We start from the raw sequence: 14,305 nt of genomic DNA on the forward strand, positions 1-14,305 counted from the left end.
GGCATGGTTGTGTAAACACAGTAAAACATTATTACATATTTATAAATCGTCTTTTGAAATATAGTTTTCTATTGATACTTTCATACTACATTATTTATTGTATGTTTGAGCATGTTTTAAACAATTATTGGCGCTGTTTGCGACATAATTCCTGTGCTGCGTTTTTTCTGTTGTCGTCTTTTTACTTAGCGAACATCATGTCATCTGCAACCATGTGAGTGGCTGTTCGTAAACAAATACTAAAAGGTGAACTTCGTATGTCAGCAGTATATACTTGGGGTTGTGGTAGTGTTGTGGAAACCGGTTATTTGGTGTGTACTGAGCTGTTGCTTAGCTATTTGTGTACTCACGTTCGTTGGATGGTATGTGACTGCTTTTATACACAGAAAAACAAAACTTTTGCACTTAGTTTCTGATCCAGAATATTACGCCATCTTCACGTGTGTCGCGAGAGGCGTATCGCATGTGGCGAGAAAGACTATGAAAAACTGTAGCGCGAATTGCGACGACTTCTGTTCATTATTTATGTTTCTGTGTGTGATGGGGAGGTGGTTCTCTTGCGTGTGTGTGCTTTCTGTTCTGTGTCCTTGGTCAGTTCTCTCAGAGCGGTAAACAGCGTGTTGTTGCAGAGTGCTGTGTCCCTCAGTCCAGCACCTCCTCCTCATTTTCTGTGTTCATCTTGTCCTCCCCCTCTCTGTTCATCTCCTGGAAGTATGTAATTTATATGTGCATTAACGTCGATTGCAGTAACGTGTAAAGGTACATTTTGAGATTCTTTGACATGTGTGTGTGTGTGTGTGTGTGTGTGTGTTTGTGTGTGTGTCTGTTTTAATGAATTAGGTACCTAAAAACAAACCCGTAATATAATTCAACGTTGTGGCGAAATTTTAAAGCAGTCAGTCAAGAACTTTCGAATATTAACGATTTTGAACGAATCGACGCTTTTATTTTTGTAAAGTTTTCTTTTTTATTACATGTCGTTCAACTAGCTATACAAAAACATATGAGAATTCGAATGTAAGGTCACGTCAAAATTTCAAAGCAATTCGTGAAGAGCTTTCAGAAATTTGAGATTTTGAAGAAACGAAAATCTACGTTTGCACCTATATAGTAACTGTATATGTTTCTACTCGCTGATCTCCGAAATATTTTGACCGAATGCTTTGAAATTTTTACACAACGTGCACTGTAATACGCGTATGTTTTAAGTACCTTTTTTAAATATATTTAACATATAGATTTTTAAATAAATATAATAACTGGGAACCGCTGTTACAAAAATTGTCAAAAATTTATACATACTTATATATAAACTTATATATCCAACAAACGAACAATTAAATTTTTATTCATATAGATCGACAGCACTGTTGAATAATTATTGCTGCTTGGGAAACACACCGTAATACTTAAAAGAGGAAAGCAGCTTCAATAAGTTAGCACCGGAAGATCGATTTACAGAGCAGCTTTACTTGTTGCAGCTATTAAGACATGGGTTACTAACGAGTCAATACCGGAGAACTAGCTGACAGGCACTAGACAGAAGTGAGACAACGCTTCGAGAAATGCATGGTTGAACATACAGGGTGTTTCAAAAATGACCGGTATATTTGAAACGGCAATAAAAACTAAACGAGCAGCGATAGAAATACACCGTTTGTTGCAATATGCTTGGGACAACAGTACATTTTCAGGAAGACAAACTTTCGAAATTACAGTAGTTACAATTTTCAACAACAGATGGCGCTGCGGTCTGGGAAACTCTATAGTACGATATTTTCCACATATCCACCATGCGTAGCAATAATATGGCGTAGTCTCTGAATGAAATTACCCGAAACCTTTGACAACGTGTCTTGCGGAATGGCTTCACATGCAGATGAGATGTACAGCTTCAGCTGTTCAATTGTTTCTGGATTCTGGCGGTACACCTGGTCTTTCAAGTGTCCCCACAGAAAGAAGTCACAGGGGTTCATGTCTGGCGAATAGGGAGGCCAATCCACGCCGCCTCCTGTATGTTTCGGATAGCCCAAAGCAATCACACGATCATCGAAATATTCATTCAGGAAATTAAAGACGTCGGCCGTGCGATGTGGCCGGGCACCATCTTGCATAAACCACGAGGTGTTCGCAGTGTCGTCTAAGGCAGTTTGTACCGCCACAAATTCACGAAGAATGTCCAGATAGCGTGATGCAGTAATCGTTTCGGATCTGAAAAATGGGCCAATGATTCGTTTGGAAGAAATGGCGGCCCAGACGAGTACTTTTTGAGGATGCAGGGACGATGGGACTGCAACATGGGGCTTTTCGGTTCCCCATATGCGCCAGTTCTGTTTATTGACGAAGCCGTCCAGGTAAAAATAAGCTGTGTCAGTAAACCAAATGCTGCCCACATGCATATCGCCGTCATCAATCCTGTGCACTATATCGTTAGCGAATGTCTCTCGTGCAGCAATGGTAGCGGCGCTGAGGGGTTGCCGCGTTTGAATTTTGTATGGATAGAGGTGTAAACCCTGGCGCATGAGACGATACGTGGACGTTGGCGTCATTTGGACCGCAGCTGCAACACGGCGAACGGAAACCCGAGGCCGCTGTTGGATCACCTGCTGCACTAGCTGCGCGTTGCCCTCTGTGGTTGCCGTACGCAGTCGCCCTACCTTTCCAGCACGTTCATCCGTCACGTTCCCAGTCCGTTGAAATTTTTCAAACAGATCCTTTATTGTATCGCTTTTCGGTCCTTTGGTTACATTAAACCTCCGTTGAAAACTTCGTCTTGTTGCAACAACACTGTGTTCTAGGCGGTGGAATTCCAACACCAGAAAAATCCTCTGTTCTAAGGAATAAACCATGTTGTCTACAGCACACCTGCACGTTGTGAACAGCACACGCTTACAGCAGAAAGACGACGTACAGTATGGCGCACCCACAGACTGCGTTGTCTTCTATATCTTTCACATCACTTGAAGCGCCATCTGTTGTTGAAAATTGTAACTACTGTAATTTCGAAAGTTTGTCCGCCTGAAAATGTACTGTTGTCCCATGCATATTGCAACAAACGGTGTATTTCTATCGCTGCTCGTTTAGTTTTTATTGCCGTTTCAAATATACCGGTCATTTTTGAAACACCCTGTAAATGCAGATGCTAACGAAGTGTGCAGGTTGCGCTGTTGTATCTGACCGCAAACGGCACCTTTGCTGTATCCCCAATGCGTTAAAAGTGTCTGTCGAGATCAGAACACTGCTCTCTGTAGTTCCGAGTTACGGATCTAAGCGAATTCGAATGTAGGCAAATTGTTAGTGCTCGTATGGTCTATGCTTCCGTAACCAAGGTAGTCTAAGTTTCTGGTGTTTCCGGAGGCACCGTATCGAAGATTTATGCTACATACAGGGAAGGCAGAGAAACGTCATAAGCTATGTCACAATGCGAACGAAGATGTGTGTAGAATATTTGTGACAGACGGTCACTGAACAGGGTTGTGATGAAAAATAAGGGAATGGTAGCTGCAAAAGTCAATGCAGAGCTGAATATTGTACTTGCACCCCTGTTCACAGAGCTCGCATCGTTCTCAACTGATTTTGTGAGCACAAGGATGAACTGTAGCATCTTCCCGGGTCACCAGTGACCAGATCTTAATGTTAGGGAGCCTTTATGGTCTACTCTTGAGAGAAATGTGCGTGGCGCTGCCCACATCCATCAACGTTAACTGTTCTTGCAACTATAGTGCAGGGGAATGCTATAAGATACCCTTGAACAGCATGCGAACCTATATTTATCCATTCCGAGACGACTGGAAGCTGTTTCGTGTGACATCGGGTTTTCTACACCGCATTAGGCATATTAATGTGCTGTGTTTTTGGTGTTTTTCTCTCCATCCCCTGTATGTATCAAGTATTACATAAGTAGATAGCGTGGGAATGCGCTGCCTATCAATCCGCCGAATATATTCGCACTGCGACTAGCTTCCTCCTACCGATAAGATTTATGTTGACTGTCTGTGTCATTAATTCCAGACTGTACCTATCTCCAAATCATTGTGCTTGTTTTCAAGTAGTCACAATACGAAGCTGGAGTACCAGGACCGATGTCATGGGCAATGAGTGCAGTTAGTAACTTCCTTTTCATAAAAAGAATGAATATTAAATATCCTGCAAGCAAAATCGGAATTATATCGCCTCTAGAAATCAGTCAACGTGTGACAAAACGCTAATTATTTGTACACATAGTCCCAGATTCAATACTTTTTCTGTGCTCTTTCTCATAGGATGAAGCCGCTCCGCGATGCCGCCGCTTCATAATTTATAAAACATAGGCCGTGACCAGTAAAAAGTAAACAAATAATAAATGAATAAAAACATCAGTGGCTATCCCTTTTTTTCATAGAATGAAGCCTTTCATGACCAGATGTCATTGCTGCTGACAAAACTTTCTTGATGTGTGGCCATCGTCCATGGAACTTCTCCGTTCCTAACGTTTCGTCGAGAGCAGAGCTGGACATTGTCAGATGTGATTCTGGATCCGCTGAGTCTTGCCAACCGACGGGTGGGACGTCAGAGATCTACGTAGGCCTGCCAGAGATTTACACATGATGGAGAGAGATAATCCTTCCTAGAGGAAAAACTTAGCTATTGACTAGTTGCCTGCCAAAAAGTTGATTATCGGTTCTGTATAGCTATTGTCGATATATCACTAAATTTCATGGATCGTTCGTTTCTGTTAAAATTATAACCATTTTAGTAAATTCCGATGGATTTTCTATATAGCCTTCGATAGCAGTTCGTCACAGTAGATAAAATCTTTGTTTCAGGAGTGTACTTCATGATTCCCTGACTAAAGAAATGTTCTGCTGTAGTAGATTTTTCTATTTTCTCCAGATGGAGAAAATCACGCCTGTTTCGTAGCTCCAACGAAGAACTAGTTCTCGCCAAACGTACTCGTAATTTCTTATACCCTGCATTCCGACAATTGTGGACATTTAACCTTTATATATCAAAGCATTTGACATATTTTCTTTGTTGGTGTAAAATATGGTCTCGAGTTATGTTTCTGGAAAACTTCTCCGATGTGGCCAGTTATTTTTTTAATGAAAGGGGCAGAAACCAACATTTTCCATAACTGTCTCTAAACCTTGTCCTTTTGGAACTGCCTAAAAGTAAAGCAATGTCTACAAAGAACAGTCAAATCCCAGGAGGAAACACCTGCTATAAAATCATAACTTCGTTAACTGGAATTATAATCTTTAAAGACAGGTTGTCGAAGTATACAAAAATATCTTCAGGAGCCAAAGTCAGCTCTTCAAAATTTCAGTGAAACTACGTGAGTCTCTTAGCCATGAGTCAGTTTTCTCAATATGTGGTTATAAACAAGTCCCTTGATGTCTCTTTATATGATACGCGGGAGGATTGATAGCACTAACAATAGGCGTCAGAGGAAGACCAGACCAAAACATCTGGGAGAAATAGCGTCAGCCATCGATATAGGTTTCTCACCCACATTTTGAAATGAAGTAGATTACTTTCTCAGAATATTAGTTTATTTATTATGCCACCTGTACGACGTTTTTTCACTTGCTTCTACTGCCCTGGCATTAAAAGACCAACATAGTGTTCCGATAAATAAATTACTGCTGGAAACAAGTGATAGTCTTACAACCAAGTAACAATAGCACAAAAGACAAGATTTAAACACTACGATGGAAGCACTTAGTTTCTCTCCCTTTTACTAAAAATGATCATCTCGGGAATGTTTTACACAAACATAGTATTAGACTGGTTTGTCAAACGTTCTTATCTGTAAAGAATAAACGCCCTCATGTGTCCCCATGTAAGATACATGAAATGCCATGATGATGATTTATGGTGTAGGGTGCTAAACAGTTAGGTCATCAGCGCATGACATTCTATACACGTACGATATTACAACTACTTAGAGATGTTTAAATGGACGGCTGATGGAACAAAAGGTCTTCGTCAACTAGGGAAAATAGCAGGGCCAACTGTAGCAGAACATTTCTTGAGTCAGGAAATCATGAATTTGGCTTTCCGCATTCAAAATATATACATTCACAAAGTACTATCCATGTCCGTATGGAGAAGCCGAGAGATATATAAACATGAGTATAATTTTAACAAAAAAGAAGAATCCTTGAAACTTGGTGATATATCCTTAGTGGCTTTTCAATCGAAAAGATGGTAGTTCAGTTTTATCTCTGGGAAGGATTGTGTCTACCGAACATTTGCAAAGTTCCACCTCACCCCATATTTCACAATATTTATATTTCTTTCTGACGTCCGACCCGTCAGTTGGTAAGACTCAGCGAAAACAGGATCACGTTTGACAATGTCCAGCTCAGCTCTGGACGAAACGTTAGTAAAGTAAAAGTTTCGTGGACACAACCATACAGAAGATTTAGCAATAGTTATCCCTTAATTTTCTGTAACAAAAAAGTGGTACCTACGCTGCGGTACTTGTAGGAAAGAAGCCAGTTGTCCCTGCCTTTTCTTCATTAGAGCGTTAAGCAAAGTTCATTCGATATTCTAAATGCAAATTTGTATAAAGCTGATGAGGCGTATGTGCATAATCCTCAGGGCCTATGTCTGTATTACGAGAAATGTTATAAAATTGAAAAACTTACAGCGCCAATCGGTAAACCTAAACCACCCTATAATCACATGACGTTTGGAGTCATTTTTACGTGTGTTCGCGATAAAAATCCTCTTCTGTACATCTGTATGGTCACTCCAAAGGTATTCATAGTCTATGCGCATCAGATACTAATTCTGCAGAAACTCAATGCACCACAAATGGCAGATCCATCTTTATCCTGTCATATAGATTTTTTGCTCGTCCTATTTATGTAGTTGCTTTACGTTAATGTAGTGCTTCTTTCAGCTTCTAGACCACGCGCCTAATTTCCTATAATGACATCGGATAGTTTGTGTAAACTTAAACATTAATTTTTAAAAATCATTTCATAATGAACTCAAAATTTTACATTACTGATTACTCCAATTAGTTCTGAATTCTTTGAACTATCAAGAACAAAATATCAAATAAGTCCGAAGGCATGGTGGGATTTTAGAGAACTTCTTTCTTTGCAGCTGCAATCTTGAAATGTTGGAGACGGAGTGTCGTAGCGGCCGCTTATTATTAGAGGGCCCGCAGAACGGAGACGCAAGATGGGTTGCCGAACCTCTTTCAGGAGAGCGGAGAGAAGCATTGCCAGCGGACAGAAACAATAACAGACTTCCCAAATAAACACGGAACTACTTCGCTAGAAAACATGTGACAGTGTTCCATCAATCGGAACTCATATGACTCATGTAGCACTCCGTCGACCGGGCTTTATAAGCACGCCTAGACTGTTAGACCGGCTGTTTTTACCAACCGCTAGGATAAGCTCCTGCCAGTACTTAAGCCGGCCCTAGCGTTGTATTCACGCGCCGTAGCATTGCAGTAGCACATTGTATTTTGCATTTTGTAGAGAAGATTCTGGTCAGTATTTCTTTCTTTGTCTTGTTTCCTTATCTGGTTCGCCACCACATGAGTTGTGTGGTTTTTCTGTTTGTTCTTGTGTTTTACACTTAGTGGATGCCAAGAAGGCGTTTTTCTTATTTATAATAAAGTGTGTTCAAACTGACTGTTAGTTCGTTCCTGCCGACCGCAGGACACTACAGGGGGGAAAGGTAAACAATGAATATGAATTTTCTTAACTGTATGTTAAACTTACAAACATTGATAAGTACCCTGCAATTAGAACCAAAGAAAGGGATAACAGTGGTAGTAACAGACTTTCTGCATCGAGTTGTCACAGAGCTTGACCAAACTGCAGTCTTGCAAGATGTGTCAGCTTCCACAATGCTATTGCTGCGTGTGCGTCACACAGTTTCAGGTGTGGCTGACCTGGGTTCCTCAGTGTTCCCGCCCCCTGCGGCGCCCGCCCCTGTGCGACGACCAGTGGCCCATGCGCCAGCTCCTAGACCGCTGCCTGTCGCCTACGCCGCTGCTCCGGTAGCCGTACACTACTATCCTGTCCCTCAGGCTGTGGTAAGTCACTGCAATAACTTGGTCAATGGTACAGCAACATATTGTTTATATATTACCAGAAACAAGGGCCCGTGAGTAGACAACATTCCATTAGAGTTACTGACGGCCTTGGGAGAGCCAGTCCTGACAAAACTCTACCATCTGGTGAGTAAGATGTATGAGACAGGTGAAATTCCCCCAGACTTCAAGAAGAATATAATAATTCCAATCCCAAAGAAAGCAGGTTGACAGATGTGAAAATTACCGAACTATCAGTTTAATAAGTCAAAGCTGCAAAATACTAACGCGAATTCTACACAGACGAATAGAAAAACTGGTACAAGCCGACCTCGGGGAAGATCAGTTTGGATTCCGTAGAAATGTTGGAACACGTGAGGCAATACTGACCCTACGACTTATCTTAGAAGCTACATTAAGGAAAGGCAAACCTACATTTCTAGCATTTGTGGACTTAGAGAAAGGTTTTGACAATGTTGACTGGAATACTCTCTTTCAAATTCTAAAGGTGGCAGGGGTAAAATACAGGGAGCGAAAGGCTATTTACAATTTGTACAGAAACCGGATGGCAGTTATAAGAGTCGAGGGACATGAAAGGGAGTCAATGGTTGGGAAGGGAGTGAGACAGGGCTGTAGCCGTTCTCCGATGCTATTCAATCTGTATAATGAGCAAGCAGTAAAGGAAACAAAAGAAATCTTAGGAGTAGGCATTAAAATCTATGGAGAAGAAATAAAAACTTTGAGGTTCGCCGATGACATTGTAATTCTGTCAGAGACAGTAAAGGACTTGGAAGAGCAGTTGAACGGAATGGACAGTGTCTTGAAAGGATGGTATAAGATGAACATCAACAAAAGCAACGAGGATAATGGAATGTAGTCTGGTGATGCTGCGGGAATTGGATTAGAAAATGAGGCACTTAAAGTAGTAAAGGAGTTTTGCGTTTTGCTATTTGTGGAGCAAAATAACTGATGATGGTCGAAGTAGAGAGGATATAAAATGTACACTGGCAGTGGCAAGGAAAGCGTTTCTGAATAAGAGAAATTTGTTAACATCGAGTATTGATTTAAGTGAGAGGGCGTCGTTTCTGAAAGTATTTGTATGGAGCGTAGCCATGTATGGAAGTGAAACGTAGACGATAAATAGTTTGGACAAGAAGAGAATAGAAGCTTTCGAAATGTGGTGCTAGAGAAGAATGCTGAAGATTAGATGGGCAGATCACATAACTAATGAGGAGGTATTGAATAGTTGCGGAGGAGTTTGTGGCACTACTTGACTAGAAGAAGGGATCGGTTGGTAGGATATGTTCTGAGGCATCAAGGGATCACCAATTTAGTACTGGAGGGCAGCGTGGAGGGTAAAAATCGTAGAGGCAGATCAAGATATGAATAAAGCAGATTCAAAAGGATGTAAGCTGCAGTAGGTACTGGGAGATGAAGAAGCTTGGACAGGATAGAGTAGCATGGAGAGCTGCATCAAACCAATCTCAGGACTGAAGACCACAACAACAACAACATATAACCAGCCGGAAGGGTCGTAGATTTTCTCCGCTGAGGGACTGGGTGTTGTGTTGTCCTCATTATCATTTCATGATCACCAGTGGAAGGCAACGGGAAACCACCACTGGAATCACTTTCCTAGACGCTCATACGGTGGATCTCTGACGAGGCTTTCCCCATCACAGTTCGCCACCTGTCCTGTTTTACCAGTCGATTCAGAATACGATGTCCGACATCTGCAATGAGGGGCGGCTGCCTAACCCAAAGACGTCTGGACGTGGTTTCACCACATGTTGAAGACACTCACTACAGTACTTCTCAAACACCCGGCAAGTCGTGCAGTTTCCTAAATCCTCGTGCAGAATCTCCGGGACATCACAATCTGTCCTCAGTCAAACTCATATAGATTGCGTGCCTTCCCCATTCTACACACAAACAACAGACATCTCGCCCACTTATACTACATGCACCGTGCATGTGTCTAACCAGCAGTCATTTCTCGTCAGGTGACGATGCTATAGCCTGGACAGGTTCATACCAATAGCAGATCGGTTGTCATAATATACTGGCTGATATTACGTTTGTATGTGTGTGTCAGTGTTGAGATCTCGTCGTGAATCACTGGACTGATTTCAACTATACATGACACACATATCCCTCATTGTCAGGTAATATTTATGGTGCGATAAGAGTCATCTGTGTCTCACAGTTCAGGAGATATGACGTCACAAATAATGAGATGCGTGTAAAACTGCCACTTCATGGGTCACGTTTAAATTTCTTACTTCTGTGCTATTAACCCCATTAGCAATAACTGTCGCAGGGAGTATTCACATGTGCCTCTAAATGCACCCACAAAATTACATCTTGTGTCACACGTAGTTCGGGAGGTATGACATCATAAACACTGAGATGCGTGAAAAACTGCCACATTGTGCAAGACGTTTAAATTTATTACTTCTTTGTTAGTAGCTCTATTTGCAACATACACAGGCGCTCAAAATTAAAGCAACGGACCGCTATTCCCCGTCTTGTATCTAATCCACGATATAATGATACTAATTGTCAACTAGATGTTCGCATGGTAGGGTTCTGCACGGAAGATGGCATTCCGGTCAACGGAAAACCACGTCAACGGCGACGTCAGAGCCACTATGAGAAGAGGTAATCCCAAATCCATAATAGTTGTGTACATGGCAGTATGTCACAGACAAGATGCCTACCTCACTCTCCACGGTGGAAGGCCATAGAAAGGAAGCAGGACAGCCGCAAACTGATTTGGCCAGATTATGTGAATCGTTGTTTCTCGGATGTTGCGACAGTTTGTACAGATCTAAATTGTATTCCGAGGCCCAGGGCAGGGCCGACCATGTGTGACTTCAGAAGAGAGAACCTTCACTTGGCTGTAAGGGCACATAGCCTCCTTAATACTACACGGAAACTGGCATGTGAGTCCGCAGCACGCACTGGACTATTGTATCGAGTCAAAAGGTGTGTAGAAGGCTTCGGCAGAGTGGCCCTTAGTGTCGGTGACACGCTGTATGTCTACCCCTGTCGCGATGAGAACGTCTAGATTGGAGTCACCAACAGGTCACCTGGCCGGTCGAACAGTGGGCCGATGTTATTTTTACAGGTGAGTCTCAATTTAGTTTGGAGAGTGATTCTCGATGTATTCGCATCTGGATGGTACCTGGAACACGATTTAAAGGTAGAGTACTTCGATACATTACAGATAAGGAAATTAGTAAGAGCTAATTACATTTTGAAAAATACTTTCTTGAGGTAATAATCTGAAGTTACTTCCTCAGATGATTAAATGTAAGGAATCCTACAAATTAGTAAGTAAATGAAGAAAACATACACAGAGATATTTCCATTGGTAAAGGATAACGTCTCTGAAAATAGGACTTAGAAAAATATCAAAAGCACAGAGAAAACTTCGTTAAATATCAATACAAATAAGCGGCAAGAGACCCTACAGATAAATGTCCTTTACATCGCTTAACAAACAAGAATTAAAAACGGTTTGTCAGTTTGATGGCATCCATGCCACAGTTTCCCTATTATCCTTCACTTATCGTCATGTTAACGGATGTAAAGAGATACCACAGTTCGCTTACAATCCTTCACTTATCATCATGTTAATGGACGTAAATCGATACCGCACTTTGCTTTCAAACATTCACTTATCATCATTTTAATGGATGTAAAGGTAAAGTAGTGTCATCATCAAGTCGAGTGGCAGGAGGGAGATATGGATATGTGGGAATTTGGTTAGGCAGTTCCAGTGCCGTATATGATACGATAAACGTCATGATGTGAAATGAGCAGATTATCAATAAGTTTCACAGCTAATTACACCGCTTCCTTGGCTCCTTGGCCAGCACATCTGACTGTCCAGCAGTGGCCCCGGGTTCGATTCCCGGCCGCGTCGGGATTTTCTCCACTTGGGGACTGGCTGTTGTGTTGCCCTCATCATCATTTCATCATCGTCGACACGCAAATCGCCCAATGTTGCGTCAACCGGAAAGACTGGAAACTCGGTGGGGACTGCCGGCCATCAATGCGTTATGATCATTTCATCTTTAGATTATAGCTGAGTATTGCAGTTCTTTCTGTGCTCAGATCACTTTTCCTTGTAGTATTGTATTGGTGAATGTCCATACTATTCTCAAATTGAAAACAACTTTCGCAAGTGAATAAATGTACTGTGAGGCTGCTGTTAATATTCTTAGTTGTGTCAAGACATTCTTGTAAGATATACGTGTGTGATCATACAATGTAGGTTTTCACGACCGGATGTTTCAGCTGCCGAGAATTCTTCCAGGTTGTATGGCCGTGGTCCATCGAACTCTTCTATCCCTGACGTTTCGTCCAAAGCTACGTTGGACATCTTCAGCAGTGCTCCTGGTTTTCTGTCGGCAAGACTCAGCACAACCAGGAGCACCACCGAAGATGTCCAACGTAGCAGTGAAAGAAACGTCAGGGATAGAAGAGTCCCATGGACCACGGCCATACAACCCGGAAGAATTCTCGGCATACGTGTGTGAGTTCCACATATAATTCTAATTACTTTTTTTGCACAATGAATACCTATTTAGCTCAGTCAGATGTTAACCTGGTACAATTACAGCCAAACGTGCTATGTAGCAGCACGATGCAGCTATGGAGAATAGACTGGGAGACTCCGTTTCGCGACTGATCTGTGAAGGTCCAAATCCATCTTGAATGTGGGTCAGTGTGGGGCAATGTAATTGTTGGCCAATCAGACAAATCGAATTTATACGGCGATTGCTAATCCAGGCTAAATGCGACTTAGTTGAGTTACTGAGAATAATTTCTAGAAAACGAGAGAATTTTGTAGCGAGAAAAAAGTCTGTATCCCAGATTTCGGGAGAACCAAATGCCCCTCACGCCCTATGGTAGACATGTGAGGTTGTGACTGGTGTTGTGGTGTTGCAGGCGCCTCAGCAGGCGTCGCTGGCGGCGGTGGCTGCCCCCGCCGTCTTCCGCAGCGCCGCAGCCGCCCCCCGCCCCCAGGCCCGCCCCCGCGGCCCGGCCCCCATCTTTGAAGCTCAGCCCGCAGCTGCCTACCGCGGACACGCCGTACCAGCGCCTGCCGCAGCACCAGGCGTCACATCCTATCAGGTACTGCTGCCACATACGCCACCAGTCACCGATAATCTGCGACATGTGGATCCTGGCCGACTTAGCTGAACAAAATGTTTTCGGTCTTCTGTCCGCGTGAAACTGTTAAAATGCCACCAGTTTTCGTTCAAGTACTTTTCGGCCACTGTCAATTGGAATGAATGCCTATGGGTGCTGTTATGTACTTATATACTCTGACTGCCGGCTATGAAGTCATTTGGAGGGCACATTACGTCATATATGAGCGTACACTAACTCCACATTGGATGCGGCCGCTTCATCCTCGACATTACTACGTGACATGGCGCGCGTGAACTTAGTATTTCCAGAAAAGACATGAGTAAACTGGTGACCTGCGGGCCTGGTTCGCATTCATACATAAGCTCGCGAGCCGTCTAGTCACGTGACGCGACATCAGCGCTCCTAGTCAAAACTATAGCGTCCGTGAGGTTAATGCTTATTGGGTAATGCACTGACATAAACGGCATCCCTTTCCTGGTATTCCACGCCAGCAAATTATACCTCAAAAAGCGCATTTTCGAGAGTACATTCGTTTTGTGTTGACTTCATCTTCAGATGTTTACATTTATTTACGCCTCGTGAACATCTTTACTGATGACGTTTTCCGATAGCTGGCTTAAAAACTTTCGTTCTGCAACATTGTTAGTAAGGAAACAATGTTCACAAATCGTAAATAAAAGAAAACATCTGAAGGGTAAATGTCAGGCATCTTGGAATAGCATCGTGTAAAAATAAACAGGTATAAAAGAAACTGGTTGCAGCTAGTTCATTAAATTACTTACCGTTTAGACAGTGGCATTGTTATAACTCTCACAAAATGGACAAGAATTATTTATAATGTTAACTTTTACTTATTTATTTATCGACAGGAATTACATGTAATGTTAATATGAAAAAGTAAAGAAAAGCAAAATATGACAATGAGCTAGGCAGTCCCAGTTGACAAGGAGTAACTTTGTGAATTTTGGCCACAGTTCATAGTAACTGCAAGCATTCACATGCAATTACAAAATCAAAAGTAGCACAAATCAGAAGCCGTATGTAGCTATTCAGAACCAGAACATGTGTGACACTTGTTGATCTGTATTAAAGAATAAG

General features: G+C 42.2%; 1 protein-coding gene across 1 annotated transcript in view; it reads left to right on the forward strand.

Moving 5' to 3' along the window:
• LOC126204254 (nematocyst expressed protein 3-like) overlaps window positions 1–13,255 on the forward strand; it is a 39,685-nt gene extending 26,430 nt beyond the window's left edge. Inside the window, exons 3-4 of the mRNA XM_049938645.1 lie at window positions 7,884–8,044; window positions 13,001–13,255. Of these exons, the coding sequence (XP_049794602.1) occupies window positions 7,884–8,044; window positions 13,001–13,255 (416 nt within the window). The remainder of the gene's footprint in view (window positions 1–7,883; window positions 8,045–13,000) is intronic.
• The last annotated feature ends 1,050 nt before the right edge of the window (window positions 13,256–14,305 follow it).

Source organism: Schistocerca nitens, chromosome 9 (genome assembly GCF_023898315.1).
Source record: "Schistocerca nitens isolate TAMUIC-IGC-003100 chromosome 9, iqSchNite1.1, whole genome shotgun sequence".
Classification (NCBI taxonomy): Eukaryota; Metazoa; Arthropoda; class Insecta; order Orthoptera; family Acrididae; genus Schistocerca; species Schistocerca nitens.